The 23,382-nt window shown below is 38.7% G+C and overlaps 1 protein-coding gene across 2 annotated transcripts in view; it reads left to right on the plus strand.

The window, feature by feature from the left end:
* The window catches only part of dync1h1 (dynein, cytoplasmic 1, heavy chain 1), a 136,575-nt gene that overhangs the window by 57,899 nt on the left and 55,294 nt on the right, over positions 1 to 23,382 (plus strand). For both annotated transcript variants that reach the window (XM_048599652.1, XM_048599650.1), the window contains exons 6-26: positions 3,206 to 3,477; positions 3,597 to 3,824; positions 4,393 to 5,469; positions 5,768 to 5,947; positions 6,056 to 6,205; positions 8,991 to 9,137; positions 10,774 to 10,914; positions 10,999 to 11,175; positions 11,375 to 11,485; positions 11,581 to 11,700; positions 14,523 to 14,762; positions 15,152 to 15,307; positions 15,857 to 15,970; positions 17,108 to 17,218; positions 17,305 to 17,514; positions 18,002 to 18,148; positions 18,561 to 18,727; positions 18,810 to 18,983; positions 22,279 to 22,444; positions 22,600 to 22,788; positions 22,875 to 23,066. In XM_048599652.1, coding sequence (XP_048455609.1) covers positions 3,206 to 3,477; positions 3,597 to 3,824; positions 4,393 to 5,469; positions 5,768 to 5,947; positions 6,056 to 6,205; positions 8,991 to 9,137; positions 10,774 to 10,914; positions 10,999 to 11,175; positions 11,375 to 11,485; positions 11,581 to 11,700; positions 14,523 to 14,762; positions 15,152 to 15,307; positions 15,857 to 15,970; positions 17,108 to 17,218; positions 17,305 to 17,514; positions 18,002 to 18,148; positions 18,561 to 18,727; positions 18,810 to 18,983; positions 22,279 to 22,444; positions 22,600 to 22,788; positions 22,875 to 23,066 — 4,469 coding nt within the window. The remainder of the gene's footprint in view (positions 1 to 3,205; positions 3,478 to 3,596; positions 3,825 to 4,392; positions 5,470 to 5,767; positions 5,948 to 6,055; positions 6,206 to 8,990; positions 9,138 to 10,773; positions 10,915 to 10,998; positions 11,176 to 11,374; positions 11,486 to 11,580; positions 11,701 to 14,522; positions 14,763 to 15,151; positions 15,308 to 15,856; positions 15,971 to 17,107; positions 17,219 to 17,304; positions 17,515 to 18,001; positions 18,149 to 18,560; positions 18,728 to 18,809; positions 18,984 to 22,278; positions 22,445 to 22,599; positions 22,789 to 22,874; positions 23,067 to 23,382) is intronic.

The following is a 23,382-nucleotide window of genomic DNA, read 5'->3' on the forward strand; positions in this document are numbered from 1 at the left end:
ACTAGATTCAAATTTATTGACCATCCATAATTAACCTGAGAAAGTTGTGATAACTCATTTTGAATCATTGCAGTCCTTGTGCTGTAGATACACTTACAGTGCTATTTGGATTTTGAGCAAGCATTGAAGAGTTGCCAGTGATATATTTCCAAGTCAACGTGAAATGAACCAGGTGTGGAGCCTGCGTGTGCTGATCTGCTGTCCTTGTTCTACTAGGCAATAGATTTGGTTTGATTTGCATGTGATTTATTATTGTCACGTGTACCAAGATACAGTGAAAAGTTAGGATTTGTCTGGTCAGCACACAAAATGCAATCTTCCATAAGTACACCAGGGTAATAGAACAGAATGCAGAACATAGTGTTACAGCTACAGAGAAGTGCAGGTTATGATTAACTCATGAGAGATCTCAAAAGTGTGATGACATTTCCGGTCACCCTTTTATGGGAAGGGTTTTTTAAAAATTTAAATTGACTCATGGGACATGGATGTCTCTGCCCTGGGGAGCATTTATTGCCCGTCCCTCATCCTTCAGAGGGGACTGTTAAGAGATAACCACGTTCCTGAGAGTCTGGAGTCACATTAGGCCAGATCAGGTAAAGATGTCGGATCTCCTTCCTTAAAAGACCATTCATGAACCAGATGGGTTTTTCTGACAACTGGCAAAGGTATCACGGTCATCATTAGTTCCTTAATTCCAAATTATTTATTAAATCCAAATTCCACTATCTGCGTGGTGGGGATTTGAGTCCAGGTCCCCAGAACATCAGCTGAGTTTCTGGATTAATAGTCTAGCACTAATACCACTAGGTCATTGCCTCCCCATTAACATCTTAAACTTGAGGGTTCAGAAAAGATTTGTGAGAATGTTGCCAGGACTGGAGGATTTGAGTTATAGGGAGAGGCTGAACTGGCTGGGACACTTTTCCTGGACCGTCAGAGGCAGTAGGGTGACCTCTATATAGAGGTTTATAAAATCAGGAGGGTGTGGATATAGCCGAAGTGTCTCTTCTAGGGTGGGAGAGTCCAAAGCTAGAGGACATGGGTTTAAAGAGAGAGAGGAAGCTTTTTAAAAAAAGGGTTATCTCAATACAACAGGACTTTGATCAGAAGGGCTGAGAAGTGGCAGATGGACTTTCAATGATAAGTGTAAGGTAATGTATTTTAAGGCAAATCAGGCCAGGACTTAAACACTTAATAGCAGGGTCCTGGGGAGTTCTGCTGAACAAAGACCTTTGGGTTGCAGATTCATAGTTCCTTGAAGGTGCAGTTGCAGGTAGACAAGGTAGTGAAGGCAGCATTTGCCATCCTTGCCTTTATCGGACAGTGCATTGAGTGTAGGAGTTTGGTTATGTTGCGGTTGGAGAGAACATTGGTTAGGCCACTTTCGGAGTACAATGTTCAGTTCTGGTCTCCCTGCTATAGGAAAGATATTGTCGAATTTGAAAGGGTGCAGAAAAGATTTACAAGGATGTTGTTGGGGTTGGAGGATTTGAGTTATAGGGAGAGACTGAATAGGCTGGGGCTGTTTTACCTTGAATGTCAACGGCTGAGGGGAGACCCTGTAGAGGTTTTATCAAATCATGAGGGCCATGGATAGAGTGAACAGCTGAGGTCTTTTTCCTGGGTTGGGGGAGTCCAAAACTAGAGTGCATTGGTTTAAGGTGAAGGGGAAAGATATAAGAGGAACCTGAGGTGAAACTTTTTCATACAGTGGGAGTTGCTTGAATGGAACAAGCTTCTGAGGAAGTGGTGGAGGCTGTTTTAATCACAACATTTAGAAGGCATCAGGGTAAGTATATGACTAGGAAGGGTTTAGAGGGATATGGGCCCAGTGGGACTAGATCAGATTGGATGTCTGGTTGGCGCAGAGAAGTTGGACTGAAGTTTGTGCTGTATGACTCTATATAGCAGGCAAGAAGCTGTTCTTTAAATCTGTACATGTTTTAAAACTTGATTGAAGAGGGTGGAAGAAAGTATAACCAGGGTGGGAGATGTCTTTGATGATGTTGGCTGTTTTCTGGAGGCAATGGGAAGTGTAGTCTCAGTGGAAGGAAAGTTGGTTTTCATGACGCACTGGGCTGTGTTGACAACTCTTAATTTCTACCAGTCTTGGGCAGAGCAGTGCCATACCAAGCTGTGATGCATCTGGATGGGATGCTTTCTGTTGTGCGTCTGTAAAAATTGGTAAGAGTAATTGTGGACACATCAAATTTCCTTACCTTTCTGAGGATGTAGAGGCGTAAATGTGCTTTCTTGACTAGCATCAATGTGGATGGACCACGATAGATTGCTGGTGATAATTATTCCTTGGAACTTGAAGCTCTTGACCACCACCTCAGCACCATTGATACAGACAGGAGCTTGTCCTCTGCCCTGCTTCCTGAAGTCAATAACCAGCTCCTTTGTTTTGCTAACATTAAGGGAGATATTGTCTTTACATTATGCCACTATGCTGTCTATCTCTTTCCTGAACTTTGTCTCGTCATTGTTAGTGATCTGACCCACTATGGTGGTATCATCAGCAAATTTCTAAATAGACTTAGTCTAACTCAGCTCTTAGTTGAAGTTGGAGTTAGAGGTCATGTATATATTAATAGTGGAGGACCCATCACTGATACTTATAGCGCTCCACTGGTTTCATTTTGCCTGCCCAAAAATGGCCCGTTATGCCTATTTTGTTTCCTGTTAGCTTGTCAATCCTCTGTCCCGGCTAATATGCTATCCTATAAATTCTTATTTTGTGTGGTAACCTTTGTGATTATATTGTGCAAGCGCCTTTATTCGGATCTTTAGACCTGGAGCTGATTTTCAAAGCAAGTAATCTGTTTGGCTTTTAATCATGATACCTATATGTAACTAAAATTTGCTTTTAAATAGGAATCTAATTTCTCCTGTTCAGATGGATTACTGTTATAAGCTGCCTGTTATAAACTGCTTCTAGAAATAGAAAATGTACGTCAATGAAAGTTAGTGATGAAGAAAATAAGCTGCTGAACTTTGTTTATTGTGTCATCTAATTTTAGTATTCTGTGCGAGTGAATCTCATATTTGATCACAGGTCTGAAAACATGATGCTTGTCAATACCAAATTGTTGAAAAGGCTAAGTTGCAAGTCATGTTATACTTTATTTGGAAAATGTAAGATATAAATTCTGGGTAGTTTATGTTTTTAACTGCAATATATTTGTTCCTAAAATAATAGGACTTAAGCAGGCGTTGGAAACAGTAAATGACTACAACCCCCTGATGAAGGATTTTCCTTTGAATGATTTGCTGTCTGCAACTGAACTGGATAAAATCAGACAGGCACTAGTTGCAATCTTCACTCACTTGCGAAAAATAAGAAACACAAAATATCCTATTCAGCGAGCTCTGAGATTGGTGGAAGCGATCTCAAGAGACCTGAGCTCTCAGTTGCTTAAAGTCTTGGGAACTCGAAAATTGATGCATGTTGCTTATGAAGAATTTGAAAAGGTAGCTCTGTCATTTTTTTTCCCATTCATTGCCAACTTGTATGGCAGTTTCCTAAGTGCACATACCTAAACTTTGAAAATGTATTACATTAATATGGAACTTATTGTGGACTTTTTTAGGTCATGGTGGCATGTTTTGAAGTGTTCCAGACGTGGGATGATGAGTACGAGAAGCTTCAAGTTTTGCTTCGAGACATAGTTAAACGAAAGCGAGAAGAAAATCTTAAGATGGTGTGGCGTATCAATCCTGCTCATCGTAGACTGCAGGCTCGTCTTGATCAGATGAGAAAATTCAGGCGACAGCATGAACAGCTGAGGGCTGTTATTGTCCGTGTGCTTAGACCTCAGGTAATTTTGATGTGTAGGAGTCTTGACCAGTGGAAGCTGACAATTGTTGTACAGTATATTAATGAAAATAACTTGCATGCAAAATTAATTTTAATTTTTGTAATTTAAGGCATAAGGATCGACTTGAATATAAATGCTGAGACTCTGTCCATAAATTGTAAATAGCCAAATTTAAGCCATAGATTATAATTAATTTTTTTAATCTTGGTTATTTAAACGTGTGTGGCAAATGAATCATTGTTTAACAATTATAACTGGAAGTGCAGAATAATTGGAATGTCCAGCGCAGGGAAAATAGCATTCTTATTTAGTGTATAGGTCTGCCAAATTTTTTGGCAATCTACTGGTATTAGTAGTCGCTGATATTAGTCATGCATAATTTTAAAGCACAAAAGCATTTTTTTTTTTTTGCTTTAGCCAACTTTAATCCATGATTATCCCATTTATGTTTGGATAGTTCTTGTCAAAACAAATCCCTTATTCAAGGTGACAAAAAATGCTTTTTACGTTCTATGCTACACTTGATTTAGAATCTGTCGTATTTCCCTTTTTTTTTCATATTTTACAGGTGACTGCAGTTGCTCAGCAGTCCCAGGGGGAAGGCCCAGAACCCCAGGATATGAAAGTAGCAGAAGTTCTATTTGATGCAGCTGATGCAAATGCCATTGAAGAGGTGAACCTTGCTTATGAAAATGTAAAGGAGGTTGATGGATTGGATGTTTCCAAAGAAGGAACTGAAGCTTGGGAAGCAGCACTGAAGCGCTATGATGAGCGAATTGACAGAGTTGAAACACGTATTACAGCCCGTCTAAGAGATCAGCTTGGCACTGCAAAAAATGCCAATGAAATGTTTAGAATATTTTCCAGGTTTAACGCTCTCTTCGTTCGTCCTCACATTCGAGGTGCTATTCGTGAATACCAAACACAACTAATTCAGCGTGTGAAAGATGATATTGAAGCCTTGCATGACAAGTTCAAGGTGCAGTACCCACAAAGCCAAGCTTGTAAAATGAGTCATGTCCGTGACTTGCCTCCTGTTTCTGGATCTATCATTTGGGCAAAGCAGATTGACCGACAACTTACTGCCTACATGAAGCGTGTAGAAGATGTTCTTGGTAAGGGCTGGGAGAATCACGTAGAAGGGCAGAAACTCAAACAAGATGGTGACAGTTTTCGTATGAAGCTCAATACACAAGAAATTTTTGATGATTGGGCAAGAAAGGTCCAGCAGCGTAATCTTGGGGTGTCTGGTCGTATCTTTACAATAGAAAGCACACGTGCTCGTGGACGTTGCGGGAATGTTCTGAAGTTGAAAGTAAACTTTCTGCCTGAGATTATTACACTTTCCAAAGAGGTTCGCAATCTTAAATGGCTTGGGTTCCGCGTTCCACTTGCAATTGTCAATAAAGCTCACCAAGCTAATCAGCTCTATCCATTTGCTATTTCACTGATTGAAAGCGTTCGCACCTATGAAAGAACATGTGAGAAGGTAGAAGAACGGATTTCAATTTCTCTGTTGGTTGCTGGCCTGAAAAGAGAGGTGCAGGGATTGATAGCTGAAGGAATCGCCTTGGTCTGGGAATCCTACAAATTAGACCCTTATGTACAGCGTTTGGCAGAGAGTGTTTTCAGCTTTCAGGAAAAGGTTTGTCTATTTTAGTTTATTTCTGTTGCTCTTTGTGCATGACTCTTAAGTTTTTAGAGCTGATGTGGTCAGGAGGAGATTGTTCTTATTGTTGATTACAATTAATTAGCTTGTTTTCTATTTTGTATTTTAAATGTTTCATTTTTCTGAAGACTATATTTCATTGTAGAATTTGCAACTGAGGAATGTGAAAGGTTCTAGCTGTTCATAACTTTATTTGTATATGCCTGTATTAAAGCTGCTGCAAAAATATAACTCCAATGAATTTGTAAATAGGTTATCTGCATAAATCTTTCAGGTGGATGATCTTCTCATTATTGAAGAGAAAATAGACCTTGAAGTTCGTTCGTTGGAAACCTGCGTGTATGACCAGAAAGTATTTTCTGAAATCCTGAACCGTATCCAGAAAGCAGTTGATGATTTGAACCTCCATTCCTATTCCAACTTGCCAATCTGGGTCAACAAGCTAGATATTGAGGTAAGGAGTACCCATAACCAGAAATGGTGCTGAAAGATATGTATAAAATTCTTATTTTAAAGTGAAAGGCTATTTTGCCTGAATTCACTAACTGAAATGTTTTTATAGATTGAAAGGATCTTGGGAGTTCGTTTACAGGCTGGGTTGAGAGCATGGACACAAGTTTTGTTCGGACATGCTGATGACAAAGCCGATGTTGACATGGATACAGATGCCCCACAAACCAGCCATAAACCAGGAGGTGACCCAAAAATCAGAGTAAGATTTATCGACTTTTACAAAAGGCATTAACTTGAGCTTGTTTAAGTAACATGAAAATACTTTCACTCCTGTCACATTATTGGATATGTGAGCTTAAATTTCCAATGGTATCAGTTTAAAGTTGTTGTAATAGTGCTAGAATTATATATTGTAAGAGATGTAAAAATTCTGGTGATTTAACTTCAAAATGAACAAAGACTGTAAGAGGATAAATTAGCAAGTGACATAATTGGAGTTCACAAGTCATATTTGCATGCATAAATAAATAGTAATAGGATAATTAAAGCAAGTGCAGAGCTGTTTTCAAAAGATGTTATGGAGCAGAAACAATGACAATTACTATGAGTATTTTGTATCAGACTTCTCTGAAGAAGGTATTTCTGCAAATATCACAATAAAGGGGGAGATTTTGGAGAACGTGGATAGACTAAACTAGACAGATTGTGATTTCTCTACTTTTAGATCTATCATTGTTCAAACAGGATGCAACCTAGGTTGCAGAGAAAAGTAAGGAAATTGGATTCCGTGGCTAAAATCTTCCCACTCCATGGTGGTTCCAGGTGGTTTCAAATAGTACAGTACTTCAAAAAAGCAGTGAAGGATAGATTGAGCAGTTATAGGTCAACATATCTAACATCTGTAATGGATCCCACTGACCTGGGAGAAAAAGTAATTGCTGCCTACTAACACATGGGTTATTAAATTAAGGTGGTATGAGTTTGTTAAACACTTACTTTATTGAACTGGATTGTGCAGTTTGAGTCTATAAACTCTCAAAGTAGTCATACAGCATAAAAACAGGCCTTTCAGCCCATGTTTATAGCAACTGACAAAAAGCAATTACAGTAGTTCTATTTACCTGCTCTTGGTCCATAGCCTACTATGCCCTGGCATTTTAAGAGCTCATTCTGATGCTTAAATGTTGCAAGCTTATATGCCTCCACCACTCTCTCTCTCGCTCTGAGCCACTTATTCCTCATCTTTTTAAAGTTGTGCCCTCTGATCTTTGACATGTCTGCTATAGGGAAAAGGTTTTCTTAATCTACCCTGTCTGTCTCTCCATTTTGTATACCTCAATCAGACCCACCCCTCAGCCTCCTCTGCTCCAAGGAGAAAAAAACCCAGCTGATCCAGTCTCTTCTCATGAGATTGTTCATTCCAGGCAACATCCTGGTAAATCTCCTCTGCACCCCTCCGGTGTAATCACGTCTTTCCAATATCGTGGCAAACAGAACTGCACACAGTTTTCCATCTGTGGTCTAAATCAGCGTTTTGTAAAGTTGCTGAAAGACCTTCTTGCTTCTCTATTCTGTGCCCCATTTAATGAAGACAAGAAGCCATGATTGTAGGGCTTAAAGGGCAATTAGTTATATGGATACAAAGTTGGCCATTGGATGGACAGTAGACTTTAGTGGTGAGCTGTTATCTCAGCTGGAAGGCAATAGTGCCTCCCAGTGGTTGATACTGAGTCAGCTCTTTTAGATGTATGTTTTTGACCTAAAATTGAGTGTACTGGACATGATTCCAATATTTGCAGATGAAAAGCTTAATGTAGTAATGTGAGGAGGATGATAGACTTCAGGGATGAAATTGGCTGATACTTGATGAAATTTTAAAGGAGGGAAATGTGAAGTGATTCATTTTGGCAGGAAGAGTAATGAAACAAAGTAAATGGTACAGTTTTAAAGATGTTACAGGAAGGCAGAGAACTGGGTAGTGCGTATACAAATCTTCAATGGCAGTTGGACAAGTTGAAAAGCTGCTTAAAGTGCTATTCATGGCTTTATAAATAGGTATTGCAGTACAAAAAGAAGGAAATGTAAAACTCTGGGACCCAGTTGGAATATTATGGGTAATTCTGAGCGTCACTTTTTAGGAAAACTGCAATGACTTTGGAGAGTACAAAGGAAAATTACTATAATGATATGAACGAAAGAGAAGTTGTATAGAGAGACTAGAGTAATCTTTTTGAATAGAGCAACTTGAAAGATTTAATGAAGAATTTTGGAATCTTTGAGATTTTATAAATTTTGCCAGTAGCAAAAAGATGAGTAACTGGGCGCACTATTTTAAGATCCTCTTTGAAGAAAAGCAGAGGGGCCATAAGGGGAAAAGGTTCTGCACCGGACTGTTTACTTTGAAAAAGAGGACTAGGCAAATACTTGAAAACGAAAACACTCTAGATTGTGGAAAGAGAGCTAATGGCTAACATGTGGTTCAGAATAATGCCAATAATGCATATTCGATTCCTCTTCCAGTTAAAGTAGATTGTGGAACCTACCATCTTGCCCCTGAGAGTTTTATAATGGTAAACAACCCAAAAGAAAAGTTGGGGTCAAGCATCCGACAATGAGCCAAGGATATGTATTTGGGAAGAGCGCATGTGAATGAATGCGAAAAGAGCAGAGGATTTGGACTAATTTAATAGCACTTGTGAAAAGCTAACACATGTGCAATTAGCTAAATGACCTATGCTGTATCATTTTATTAATGTCTATTTCTGATTAGTCAGCTCCCTAGACAGAAATCAGCAACCACTAAATCATTAAAAATGCATTCTATTAACATGCTGATTCCAATATTGATAACCTGGAAATGAAACCCATTATGAGATTGTTTTTCATATCCATAATCTGTTTGTGTAAATGGTCATTTTTTAAATGTCTATTAAATATTTCCTGAGATTTCTTTGCCAAAGTTTTTTTTAGAATAGATAAATAAGGAAATATCCTTCCCTCAAGTCTTTGAAAACTCTTTCTTTTTCTCTTCCTCTTATTTACAGAATATAGTACATGAACTTCACATCACAAATCAGGTAATTTATTTGCATCCACCAATTGAAGACTGCAGGTACAAGTTATACCAAGAGCTGTTTAGTTGGAAGATGATCATTCTAACACTCCCTAGGATACAGAGTCAACGATATCAGGTGAGCAAAGAGTGGCTATAGTTTACTTGTTTTGCAGTTTATGAAAGGAACTGATCAGTGTTAATTTGATATGAAACCTTGATTAGCACAACTTGTGAAGATACTGAACTTCCAAAATCAATGAGTGAATGTGCTTTCAGTATGGTTTTCCATACAGCTTTGCTTATTTCCTCTGTAAATTATGTAGCTTTAGCTTTACTTTTGTTGGCCCACAAATAGGATCATGTTTTCTGTTCCATGGAAAATATTGAACTCAGTAGCTTCAATGAAACATTAAAAACACTGAGGTCAGTGAAGAAATGGAGCTGAATAAAATTATGTACTGCATATTAATAAAAATTCTGCCTGGCATATGGATCATGTGGGTCTGCAGCACAAGAAAAGGCCCTTCAGCCAAGCCGGTCAAAAACCAATACCTAACTATTCTAATTCCATTTTCCAACATACGGCCCATAGCCTTTGCATCATGCATCCTCTTTTAAACACAAGTAAGTTGTTATGATGGTTTCTACCTCTACCACCCTTCTCAAGTAGCAAGTTCCAGATTCCTACTAGCCTGTAGGTGACAACATGCTTCCTCACATCCCTTTTAAACCACCTGGCCCTCACCTTAAAACCAAGTCCCCAGTCATTTGATCTCTCCACCACATGGAAAAGTCTCTTCCTGGCTTCTCGCTCCTGCCGCCTGCACCCTCCTCCCCCACCAATATTTTTATGTATCTCAATATATGTATCCCCTCAATCTCCTCTGCTCCAAGGAAAGACAGTCTTAGTCTATCCAATCTCCCCATCATTAAAATGCTCTAGTCCAGACACCATCTTGATAAGTCTGCTCTGCGCTGTCTCCAGTGCAATCACATCCCTTCTGTAGTGTGAATTTCAGAACTGCGCACAGCACTCTAGCTGTGGCCTAACCTTACACAGTTCCAGTATAACCTCCCTGCTCTAAAACTCTGTGCCTTGGCTAATAAAATCAAATATCTCATATGACCCTTAACCACTTTATCTACCTTCCCTGTTACCTTAAGGGACCAGAACATGTGTGCTAAGACTCATCTAATTCTGTGTTCCCAGGATCCTACTCATCATCATATAGTCCCTTGCTTTTTGTCCTGCCCAGGTACATCCCCTCACATTTGTCTGATTTGAATTCTCTTTGCCATTGTTCAGTCTATCTGACCAGCCCGTCTATATCCTCCTGTAATCCAAGGCTGTTGTCCTCACCTATTTAGTACCCAAACAATTTTCGTGTCGTCTGCATACTTACTGATCAATTCTCCTGCATTCAAATATATCACAAACTGAAAGGTCCCCAACACTAATGCCAATGGGTCCCCACTGGACGCCCTTTGCTATAATGAATGTTTTCCAAGAGGTTTTAAACACTGTTGTATGTTAATTAGGTTGTGTTGTTATGATTCTTTGGCTGATATGTTGACTGTTAAGTTTTCCTGGTCAGTTTACTCTTGATGGATTTGGAATACTGGAAACGTCAGATTTTGGCTAAAATTTTTAATTTTTTTGAAAGTTATAATGAAGTTGTTAATGTGACTTGGAATTCTATAAAATGCACTAATCCAGCATAATTTGATTGTTCTTTTTACAACCCCCTTTCCCTGCAATATCTCTGTTTTAGGTTGGTTTTCAATATGAACTGTCTGAAGAGGAGAAGTTCTATCGAAATGCACTGACAAGAATGCCAGATGGCCCAGCTGCTTTGGAAGAAGCTCATGAAGCTGTAATGGGAATTGTCAGAGAAGTTGAAAAATACGTCAAGGTAAGCATTTTGAAGATTGCTATTTTTGTCTTGAGTCTTGCTCTGTTCAAAAAATCTTTCTACGTGTGCTACTTTTTTCGGTAGGTTTGGCTTCAGTACCAGTGTTTGTGGGATATGCAACCTGAAAATATCTATAACCGTCTGGAAGATGATCTGAACAAATGGCAAGCTCTGCTTGTCCAAATCAGAAAGGCCAGAGGAACTTTTGACAATGCGGAAACTAGAAAGGAGTTTGGGCCTGTTATTATTGATTATGGAAAGGTAAGAGTAATAAATCAGATGTTTTTCTTTGTGGTTTAAACAAAACCTTAATTAGCCTGTTTATTGAACAGCCTTTTCAGTAAGGTGTAAATAATTGGACTTTGTAGCGTCAGCATGAAATGATGACTGTTTTGATTACTTGAGGTCTTTGATTTGTCCAAGTATCAAGAGTGTTGTGTACACATTTGGATTCTTCCAGGTGCAGTCAAAGGTGAATTTAAAATATGATTCTTGGCATAAGGAGGTTCTTAGCAAATTTGGACAGATGCTTGGTCAGAATATGCAGGAGTTCCATTCGCAGATTTCTAAGGTAAGCAGTGTAAGCGTTTGTGTAATGTGCGCAGCATTTGTCGACTTTAGTCCATTAATGCCTTGACTCTAAATATTGACTTTTTAAAAATCCAGTCTCGTCAAGAATTGGAGCAGCACTCAGTTGATACTGCTAGTACTTCAGATGCTGTGACCTTCATAACCTACGTGCAGTCTTTGAAACGCAAGATCAAGCAATTTGAGAAACAAGTAGATGTAAGTATTGGGTATTACTTGAACTTGGGTATGACTCTACTATAGAATTAAAATACAAATTTCTTTTTACTTGTTATATTTTTGTTCCGTTTCACTTTACTTAATTGGTATTAGAGTCAGATGTGCAGCATGGAAACAAACCCTTGGGTCCAACTCTCCCATGCCAACCAAATTCCTAAATGAATCTCGTCCCATATGCAGCATTTGGTCCATATCCCTCTCAATTTTTCCTATTCATATACCCATCCAGGTGCCTTTTTAAATGTTGTAATTGTACCAGCCTCCCCCACTTCTCTGGTAGCTCATTTCATACACACAGCCCTTTGCGTGAAAAGTTGCCCCTTAGGTCCCTTTTAAATCTTCCCCTCTCACCTTAAACCTATGCCACTTAGTTTTGGGCTCCCCTACCCTTGGAAAAAGACCTTTGGCTAATCACCCTATCCATTCCGCTCACGATTTTTATAAACCCCTTAAGGTCACCCCTCAGCCTCCAATGCTCCTGGAAAAAATAGCCCCAGCCTATTCAGCCTCTCACTATAGCACAAACCCTCCAAACCAGGCAACATCCTTGTAAATCTCTTCTGAACTCTTTGTAGTTTCACTACATCTTTTCTATCGCTGGGAAACTAGAATTGAGTGCAGTATTCCAAAAATGGCCAAAGCAATGTCCTGTACAGCTGCAACATGACTTCTCAACTCCTGTACCAATGAGCACTCTCTTCACTACCTTGTCTACGTGTGACTCCACCTTCAAAAAACTATGACCCTGCACTGCAAGGTCTCTTTGTTCGGTATCCCTTCCCCAGGACCCTGCTGTTAAGTGTATAAGTCCTGCCCTGATTTGCCTTAACAAAATGGAACACCTGACATTTATCTAAATTAAACTCCACCTGCTACTCCTTGGCCATCTGATCATGATCCCATCGTATTCTGAAATAACCACCTTCATTGTCCACTATACACACGATTTTGGTGTCATTGGCAAACTTATTAACCATTCCTCCTATGTTTGCGTCCAAATCTTCTTTCTTTATGACAAAAAACAGTGGACTCAACAGTGATCCTTGTGGCACACTGCTGGTCACAGGCCTGCAGTCCAAAAAACAACCCTCCTCCATCATCCTCTGTCTTCTACCTTGTAGTTATAGAATCTTTTTGGATTCTCCTTAACCCTATCTGCCAAAGCTATCTCATGTCCCCTTTTTTGCGTATACTCCTACTGCCTTTATACTCCTCGAGACTGACTGACTCAGTCCCAGCTGTCTATACCTGACCTATGCCTCCCTTTTCTTGACCAGAGCCTCAATTACTCAGTTTCAACCTTTGAAAATTCTTGCCTGGTAAAATCCCAATAAGGTGATCATCACTTTTCTTATTTCTCAGTTCCCAACTAGCTTCACTGACCATACTCCCAGGGGTATCCTCAAGTACATCTGTAATGTTATCCCAAATCAAAATCGCCACTCCCCTCCTGCCCCCTTTCTATCCTTCCATTAGCATCTATACCCTGGAACATTGAAGCTGTCAGTCCTGCCTTTCCCTGAGCCACATTTCTAGTAATAGCTTTGATATCTCAATCCCATGTTTCCAGCAATGCCCTGAGTTCATCAGGTTTCCATCTTCAGGTTTTCTATCTTTTGACATTTGGCTTAGTAATATGGTTGATCTACACCTAGTACTGGGAAATAGTGATGACAGAGAACCCTATGATTTGGACAGTAGTGGAAATGTCTCAGGTTTATGCCACTACACGACCACCAGTTGTATTATTCTTCCTGGCAACTGTCTTGAGGCTGAACTAGACTGTTCAGAGCCATGATGCTGTGAAAATACAATAAGACAGGAACAGAAGTAGTTCTTTCAACCTGTGCTGTGCTGCTTAATGAAATCATGCCTGATCTAATAATCCTCAACTTCATTTTCCTGCCTCTTCCATATAACCCTTCACTCTATTACTGATTTTAAAATCTATTTCGACCTTGAATATACTTAACAACTCAGCCTTGTCAGCTCTGTGGTTAATAATTCCACAGATTCATTCTCCTCAGAAGAAACCTCCTCATCACTGTCTTAAATGTGTAACCACTTATTTTAAGATTATGTCCTCTGATCACAGACTGCCCAACAGGGGAAAACAGCCTATCCATATCTACATTGTCAAGTTCTCAAAGAATCTTGTATGTTTCAATAAGGTCACCTTTGAAATTCTCGCAAGTATAGACCCAACCAACTCACCCTGTCCTCATAGTACAATGTCTCTATACCTCCCCATAAGAAAATACTTCCATACCCAGTATCAGCCTAGTGAACCTTCTCTGGATCATCTCCAATGTAATTATATATTTCCTTGATTAGGGGAGCTAAAGCAGCTCACCGTATTCTGCCTGACTGATGCCTTTTTTCATTTTATACAATTATATTCCTTACTACTTTACTGCATTGTGTTTGAAATAGAGGCCAATGTTCCATTTCCCTGTTGGCCACTGAACTCTAAACTTTTTGTGATTTCATATGCAAGGACTCCCAAATTCCCCCTCTTGTTTAGATTTCTGCATTCTTCCTCCATTTAAATAATATTAGCTCCTCTCGTATAACTTCTTGGCACAGGGAACACAATATGGGGAAATGCAAAGTTTTTGCCCACCTGCTTAACTTGTCTATGTCCCTTTGCTGACTCTATCATCCTCAGTGCTTGACATCCCACATTTATGTGTCCGTCACAATCCCAGCTATAGTACACTACCTTTTCCCCCTCCCCGTCCCACTCCCCCTCCTCCTGCTCTGTAGAGTGAAGCATGTGGACTATTTTGTTCCATCTGTAGCTTTATCGCAATGGCCAACGTTTACTGGAGAAACAACGATTCCAATTTCCTCCATCTTGGCTTTACATCGATAACATTGAGGGAGAATGGGGTGCTTTCAATGACATCATGCGTAGGAAGGACAGCGCTATTCAGCAGCAAGTGGCTAACCTACAAATGAAGATTGTTCAGGAGGATCGTGCTGTAGAAAGTCGTACTACTGATCTCTTGGGTGAATGGGAGAAAACCAAACCTGTGGCAGTAAGTGATTTTTCACATTTTTTAGAAATTGGTTGTCCCATATCTTCCTGTCATATGTTACATGTTTAACATTTCCACTAAATCTCTAAATGTTATTTACTATGGCTGTAGTTGTGCTGCTTTTTTGGATAGATGGCCTTGAACTTTATCTGGGAAAATATGAATATTTTGCCAACTGTAGTTTTTATGTAAGTTGTGAAACAATGCAAGCTTCATTGGTAAGCAAAGAAAATGCTGGTGAAATTTATCGTGAAATTTGTCTTGAAGTATTTTAGTCTAGAAATGGGACAAAAATCATTGCTCACATACCAGTGTGATTTAAAAAACTATAATTATATGAAGTACTATACATATGTATATTGATTATATTAAAAAAACTCACTACTCAGGGGAATCTTCGTCCAGAGGATGCCCTGCAAGCACTCACTATCTATGAAGGAAAATTTGGTCGTCTGAAAGATGATCGTGAAAAATGTGCAAAAGCCAAAGAGGCTCTGGAGCTGACTGATACAGGATTGCTCAGTGGGAGTGAAGAACGAGTACAGGTATGTATTCTAACAGCTTTGAAATTGATTTGGTGCTGCATGTGCAACTATTATGCCTAGCATAAATCAGGCAACTAATCATTGAAAATGTTGTTGGAGTTTCTGTTTTGCTGCAAGTCTTAGCCATATTCGCACCTTTCAGATTCTTTATGGGATGGAGAGAGATGAAGCTAGTTAGAAAAGCATTGCATTGCTTTATGGTGCTGCTTCATTTCCTGGACTTGATGCTTTTTTTAAGAAAGAAGTACTTGGTATGAAATGAGCAGAGAGTCTGCTGTGTCACATAGCTAATTTAAAAGGTGAACCTTGGTCAAACAGTACCCTTCTATTTTGGTCTGGAAAAGTCTATTGTCTCCATATCCCTGCTTGGAAATGCAGAATCCATGTCTCTTCTGCAAAGACAAAAAAATCAAGTTAGTCTGCTGATGGAAAATGTTTTGCCTTTTCCTGATTATGGACATTTGTGACTTGTATCGTGAATATAATTCTCACCAGATGCTGACTGCTAACTACAAGCTCAAACTTATCGCTTATCTTCACTTCCGCTAGGTTGCTTTGGAAGAATTGCAGGATCTCAAAGGAGTCTGGTCTGAGCTGTCTAAAGTCTGGGAACAAATTGATCAATTGAAAGAACAACCATGGGTTTCCGTACAGCCACGCAAAGTATGAAATGATTATTCATGCTGTTGTTTGAAGTTTTTTTTTCACCGTTTTGAAAAGCTTCTCCAGCAAACTACTCTTGGTGTTCATCTTTCTTTTGACGGTTATTTGTAAAACATGAATATTCTGTTTGGTTAAGAGATGGCGCTTGGCGGTGATGGAGAGGGGACGTGGATATTGGTTGATTTGAAGAGTGGGGAGGGTATATTGTGTTCACATGCTCTGCACATGAAAGAGAAACCGATATATGCACACAGGCCCAGCAGCTAAGTACAGAGCATTGAGTTCAGTGCTTGTGGACTTTCCTTGAGCATACAAGTGAATCATAGATTTTTGAAACCTATCCCTACACCTTTTAAATGCAGTCTAGCTGATGCTTTCCATCTCGGTTTGCTGTTGGAGGGCCAGTGTTTAGTAATGCCAGACCAAGGACACACCAAGATTTTTTACCACCCATGACATCATCCATAAAGTCCAGATGAATTGAGCCCATATACCAAGCACGCTCCGTAGGTATTTAGAAGTGCCACCTTCAGGTTACTGTGTAGCCTTCAACTTAAAAGTAGGTGAAAGTAACACTAATTAGTATCTCAACATTTCCATGAGCTCGAGTGAATACAAATGGTAGAAGTTCAAGTGTCTTATTCTTCTAATTGATCATCTGTTGGATACAAGGACAGTGCCAATTTTTGGTTATAGTCAGTTCAGCTATAACGTGTTTTTTCAACACGAATTAGCTTTAATGCGATTGAAGATTTTACACTAGTTGTAGAACGCAAAACTTTCCTTACCTGTATTGGCTATAATACGATTCCGCCCTCGTTAGTTTAAATGGCAAGGCTATTATGTGATTTTCTTAGTGCGAGATCGCATGGGAATGGAACTATTGTGTTATTTCAGAACAGACTATTGTGAAAACTTCTAGTTGCACCAGCAGCACGAGAACTAGTCCTTGTCATTTTCAAATACTAATTTGGAAATTGTTCCCCTTTCTCCCCAACTTAGATTGCATGGAGCATTTGATACTGTCTTAAGACATAAAAGACAATCCCTTCAAAGATAATGTTCAAATACAGGTTGAGCTTCTCATGGTTATATATTTCAATTATCTATAAAATATTTCTGCTTTACTTAAAATAGCTTCGTCAGAACTTGGATGGATTACTTAACCAACTGAAAAATTTCCCAGCTCGACTGCGCCAGTATGCGTCATATGAGTTTGTACAGAGACTTCTAAAGGGCTACATGAAGGTATAAACCATGTAATTTAAACTTTTGGCAAAAGTTTCTACACATTGTCAAACAATAGCACATCAATTTTAAACTTTGTCTCGTAGATTAACATGTTGGTGATCGAATTAAAGTCTGAGGCATTGAAGGATCGTCACTGGAAACAGCTGATGAAACGACTGCATGTTAACTGGGTAGTGTCTGAATTAACACTGGGCCAGATATGGGATGTTGACTTGCAAAAAAATGAAGCCATTGTTAAGGATGTGTTACTTGTAGCCCAAGGAGAAATGGCTTTGGAGGAATTCCTGAAACAGGTTAGTAATTTCCAGATTGAAGTGCCTCCATCTTGGTTTTGAGGGAAGAACACCAATAAAGAAGGGAGAGCTTTGTGGACAGTTTAGAAACTTATTTCCAGAGTTTATAAAATATTTAATATCTACACCTGTTCATAATTTTTCATTTTTATAGCACCAGCACTAATCAGTATGTCAATATTTCTATAAACCTTAATGAGTACAAACGGTAGAACTTCAAGCATCTTACTCTTCCAGTAGTCCCACTAGATTTTAGCCTGCTTGCAAAAATAAAATTCAGATACGGATTTAGATTTATATCTTTGTCCATGGTTGATTAAATATCTGCTAGCAAGACAAATTTCTTGTAGCATCTGGTGCTCTGAAATGCTGCTATTATTCAACTTGTCCTCAAACGTTTGCATTAATTTGGCATTTGAAATGTCAATCACTGGGCTAAATACTATAATTCTGTACAATTTATCTTGATCTAAAACTTTGTTAACAGATTAGGGAGATGTGGAACTCTTATGAATTGGATTTGGTGAACTATCAAAACAAATGTAGATTGATTCGTGGCTGGGATGACCTGTTCAACAGGGTGAAAGAGCACATCAATAGTGTATCAGCCATGAAGCTATCCCCTTACTACAAGGCAAGTATTTATGGTGTTTTTAACATTTTGTTGCCCTTTTTCCTGTTGAGATGAAATCCTTTCAGAGTTGTGGTTAATTCCTCCTTCAACCATATGTTTTACAATTTATGTATTTCTGGCTTTGAGTTCACATTTTATAATTTTGCATTTTAATTTCTATTCCTCATGCTTTCGCTCACCTTGCATTAGGCATTGCCAAATTACAAGGTATCCGCTGTGTGTCTTTTGTAGTCATTTTCGATGCAGTGATCTTCTAGTTTTTTTTGGTTGAGACATTAAGAATTTCTGCTTCGTTCAGTTTGCTTGTATATGCAACATTGGCTTTCCCAAAAAAAAGTTCAATTAATTGTACAGTATGCAGATTATATATTTTGAACACAATTTATTTGTGCCAATTACAACATTTCTGTAGGTCTTTGAAGAGGATGCATTGAGCTGGGAAGATAAGTTAAATCGTATAATGGCCCTGTTCGATGTATGGATTGATGTTCAGCGTCGCTGGGTATATCTTGAAGGAATCTTTACAGGCAGTGCTGACATTAAACATTTGCTACCTGTGGAAACTCAAAGATTCCAGAGGTATGTGAATGGGTTGATATTTAAACACTTGTGCATGAGTTTAAGAATTTCTAAATGTCCTGACTCTGTTGTTTTTATATAGCATCAGCACAGAGTTCCTAGCACTCATGAAGAAAGTGACCAAGTCTCCTCTCGTCATGGACGTTTTGAATATTCCTGGAGTGCAGCGGTCATTGGAACGATTAGCAGATCTGTTGGGCAAGATACAGAAGGCTTTAGGAGAATACCTGGAGAGAGAACGGTCATCCTTTCCTCGGTAGCGCATTTAAATACTTTTTTCCCCATAAAGCACAACGCTGAGTGCTGGAAGAAAGAAATTACGAAAGGGGAAAGAAACTAGATTTCTAGAGAAGGAAGTAGTTCTATATTTGAAAAGAGCAGACGAAGAATGGCTGAGAAGTACATTGTGCATTTATGTTCATAACATTACAGATTTGCAAACATGTTGAATAACGTTGGTAAGCTGTAATCAAAAGCAGCCATTTGGGAATATTATCTAATCATAATTATAGAAACTTGGATTTACTTTAGGTTGAACTGAATGCTTACTGTTCAAGGGTACAAATGTTTATAAGCAATCGATGTTAAAATGGTAGGTGAATTAGCAGTGTCATTAAGGAAGATATTGTGGTGTAGAAAAGAGGAGCTATCCTTGATGGGCAAAGACAGAATCCATTTGGTTAGAAGCAAAAAGCACTTTGGGATAATAAAAAAAACAAGTGGGATGCATTTCCAAAAATTATTCAGGAGTTCATCTTTGTCCAGTGTGTTCTTAATTAAACTAAGAAGGAGCACTTGTTAGGTCTGGTGCTGAGAACCAAGCAAGGCCAATCATCTGAGGGAAAACGCTTTGGTAAGATTGCTCATATCGTGGGATTTAATAATGGAGAGCGACATGCCACAATTTGAGATTGAACTTCGAAATCGAAAGTGGCCTAACTTCAATGGGATGAGAGGGTATTTAGATTGGATAAAATGGAACCAAGGATTGGCATGAAAAGCCAATTGAGCTATGAGTTTAAGGGACTGTTTCATCTACAGACTTGAGCATTTCAACAAAGGCAAAAATAAGAATGAAGGAGATTTGGAATATAATAAAACAAAAAAGTGAGAGGCATGGCAGGCCAAGTACAATAGGTTGAGAGAGAGTATGAAGTGGGAAACATGACTGGTAAGAAAGAATAGGAAAATAGATTGGTAATTAATATAAAAGGGAATGAGAAACATTCTGCCAGCATATAAATAGCATGTACTAAGATTAGGTGGGGCGTGTTGCGGAAAATAATGAGACAGTTTAGAGGCTTAGGGCAAGGTTTGTAATGGCATTTTCTACCTTAGTAAATGCTAACAAAATACTAGCAGCATAAGAAGTGGATAGAGGAAGTAGTTGGATTCAGAAATTGATTGAATGGACAGGCTTGTTAAGCTTACAGTGGATAAATTGCCTGGTCTGGATGGCTTGCATCCCAGGTTGCTAAAGTGGCATTGAAGGACTAGCCAAATATTAAAAACTTCTGTAGGTACAGAGGTGTTAAAAGATTGGAGATTGGTAAATGCAGCGTTGCACAGAAAGGATAAACATTTCTGATAATTAGAATCAGTTAACATGGTAAAAATGGGGCATATGAATTCTGAGTTAAATGATAGCCAGTGCAGATTTGTTACAAGACTCATTTGTGCTTGACCAATCTAGTTGAATATTTTTTTAACGAAGAAACCGATAACTTTGTAAGGATTGCAATGGATGTTGTCTGAGAATTTAAAGCAACTCTGAAAATGTATTTTTAATCTTCATTAAATATATTTCAAGCTTCAATTCGATTACCCCTTGACCTTCTGAATTTTAGAGAGAACAGGCCTAATTTGTGTAACCTTTCCTCATAACTGAACCAGGTTTCATTCTTGTAAACCTATGTTATACTTCCTCCAAGGTCAGTATCTCCTAAGATCTGTTCACAGTACTACAAGTGGGGTCTAACTAGAGTTTTTTTTTATAGCTGCAGCATAACTTCTGCATCCTTATGCTTCAGCCCTCTGGATATAAAAGCCAGCTTTGATTAGCTGCCTTGATTATTTTCTGCACATTTCCATGGCGTTTTAAAGATCTATACACCTGAACCCCTAAGTTTCTTGGATATCTACTGTATTCAACTTCATACTGTCCAGAAGTGCCCTATTCTATCCTTTTTGATCCAAAATGGATAACCCCTCACATGCTTATGTTGATATCATCTGTAATAGTTTTGCCTATGCCCCTAGTCTATCAATATCCACCTGTAATTTTATGCTATCGTCTGCATGTCTACAATGCTGCTTAACTTTGTATCAGCGAGTTGCAAGTCATTAATAAATAATATCCATATTTGAGGCCTGACACCACTAGTCACATCCTGCAAATATGAATACGTGTTATCCCTACTTTGTCACCTGCCACTCAACCAATTTTTTAGCCATGTCCATAATTTACCCTCAATTCTTTGGGCTTCTACCTTAGCTAAGTCTTATTTGGGACTTTATCAAATACCTCTCAAAGTCCATATAAACAACATCCATAGACGTTTCCCATCAACTGCTTTTTTTAACCTCTTCAAAACAAAAAAAAATTTAAGGTTTGTCAGACGACATGATTTACCTGTCATGAATCTATGCTCTTTGTCCCTGATTTAGCACTTCAAGTTTTCACTTGGTTATCGCATGCTTGATTATAGACTTCAAGAATTTCCCCACCACAGATATTAAGCTGACCAGTCTGTGTAATTCCTTGGTTTTCCTCTTAGCCTTTATTAAAAAGCAGGTTAATATGCAATTTTCCAATCCAGAGGAATGACTCCTGATAGGGAGCTTTGACAGGTTATATTTAAGACATCTACAATGTGCTTCCTTCATTCTCTAAAGTGGAAACCTTCAGGTCCTGGGGATTTTTCATTCTTTAGTTCCAATAGTTTCTTCCTTAACAATGTTATGATCTGCTATTAATTTCCTTGGGCCTTATAGCCAGCTATCCTCTTTTTTTTTCCACTGGAAATACTGAGGCAAACTAATTATTCATCATGTCTGCCATTTCCCCACAATCATTGACAATATCCCCACTTTCCGTCTTTAGTAACCAACATTGCTCCTGATCACCACCTTTTTTGCTTTTTATGTCCCGCTTTCCCCTTTGTCACTCTAAATGTTCATGTTGGTTTTGATGCCCCTTAAAAGTTGCCATTCATAATTTCTTAGCTCTTATTTAGCTGCTTCCTAGCTCTTTGGTCTTTGTCTCTGACCCATTCAGCAAGGTCTGCGTTGAGTTTTGCATTTTTGTAAGCCCTTTCTTTTAGTTTTATGCTGTGCATTATCTCTAGTTGTTCATGGCTTTTTTTTTTTTTGAGGGGTATAAACTAGTTCTGTATTGCTTTAAATGTCCACCCTCTGTTCTTCAGTAATACCCATTAACAGGTTTTCCCTGTTTACTGTGGCAGAGTGGCTTATTGGTCCAAATGCTGCTTACCTTCTGTTATGTGCCTTATGTTTGTTAATGAACACTATATACTTCTACTGAATTTCAGATTTTACTTTGTTGGTGATGAGGACTTACTGGAAATTATTGGCAACAGTAAGAATGTGGCTAAATTGCAGAAGCATTTTAAGAAGATGTTTGCTGGTGTTTCCAGTATCATTCTCAATGAAGATGCTACTGTTGTCTTGGGAATCTCATCACGTGAGGGAGAAGAGGTATATTCACATGTTTACTCAATTCATTTCTTAGCTTTGTCATCTCAAGTTCACTATGTTATTAAATGTAGCAGAATACTTGGTATGGTTCAAGTTTAAGTGTATCTGATTATCTTTCAATGTAACACTGACAACCTACATATGTTATTTGACAGGTGCTTTTTAAGACTGCCGTTTCAATCATCGAGCACCCTAAGATTAATGAGTGGTTAACCTTAGTGGAGAAGGAAATGAGGGTTACCTTGGCCAAGTTGCTTGCTGAATCGGTCACTGAAGTTGGAATCTTTGGCCAAGGCACTTCAATTGATGCTGCAGACTACATTTCTTGGATCGATAAATACCAGGTATGTATGCGAGATGAGAATTACTAATTTGGAATCAAACTGCTATATACTAACAGGATGTTCTTAAATTTTCTCTTTAAATGTAGGCCCAGCTTGTTGTCCTTTCAACTCAGATATCATGGTCAGAAAATGTGGAAAATGCCCTGAATAATGGAACAAGTGGTGGTCAGTCCCCACTCACCCCAGTCCTAGTTAACGTGGAAGCTACGTTGACTGTGTTAGCAGATTCTGTGTTGATGGAACAGCCAGCACTTCGCAGGAGGAAACTTGAACACTTGGTGAGTGAGCATCCTTTATTCTTTTTGGAGGTCAAATTTAGTGCTGGCAAGGACATTTTGTATTATTTTGAAGATATACAGCAAACTTTGTTTTAACCAGCACTTTGTGAGCCAATACACTTGATAAACTGGCAAAAATTATATACCCGAAATACCAGGAGTTTATTGTATTATCACAATGTCTGCATTGTCAGAGTAATCAGTTGAGGGTGCAAGCGAGTTTGCTGTCTGCCAGTATGTTTTATTTAAGGCAAAGTTGCATTATTATTTAAATGATTTACTCCCAGTAAAGCATAACAGTGATGGGTATATCCCG

The sequence above is a fragment of the Rhincodon typus genome, chromosome 8, assembly GCF_021869965.1.
Source record: "Rhincodon typus isolate 14 chromosome 8, sRhiTyp1.1, whole genome shotgun sequence".
Classification (NCBI taxonomy): Eukaryota; Metazoa; Chordata; class Chondrichthyes; order Orectolobiformes; family Rhincodontidae; genus Rhincodon; species Rhincodon typus.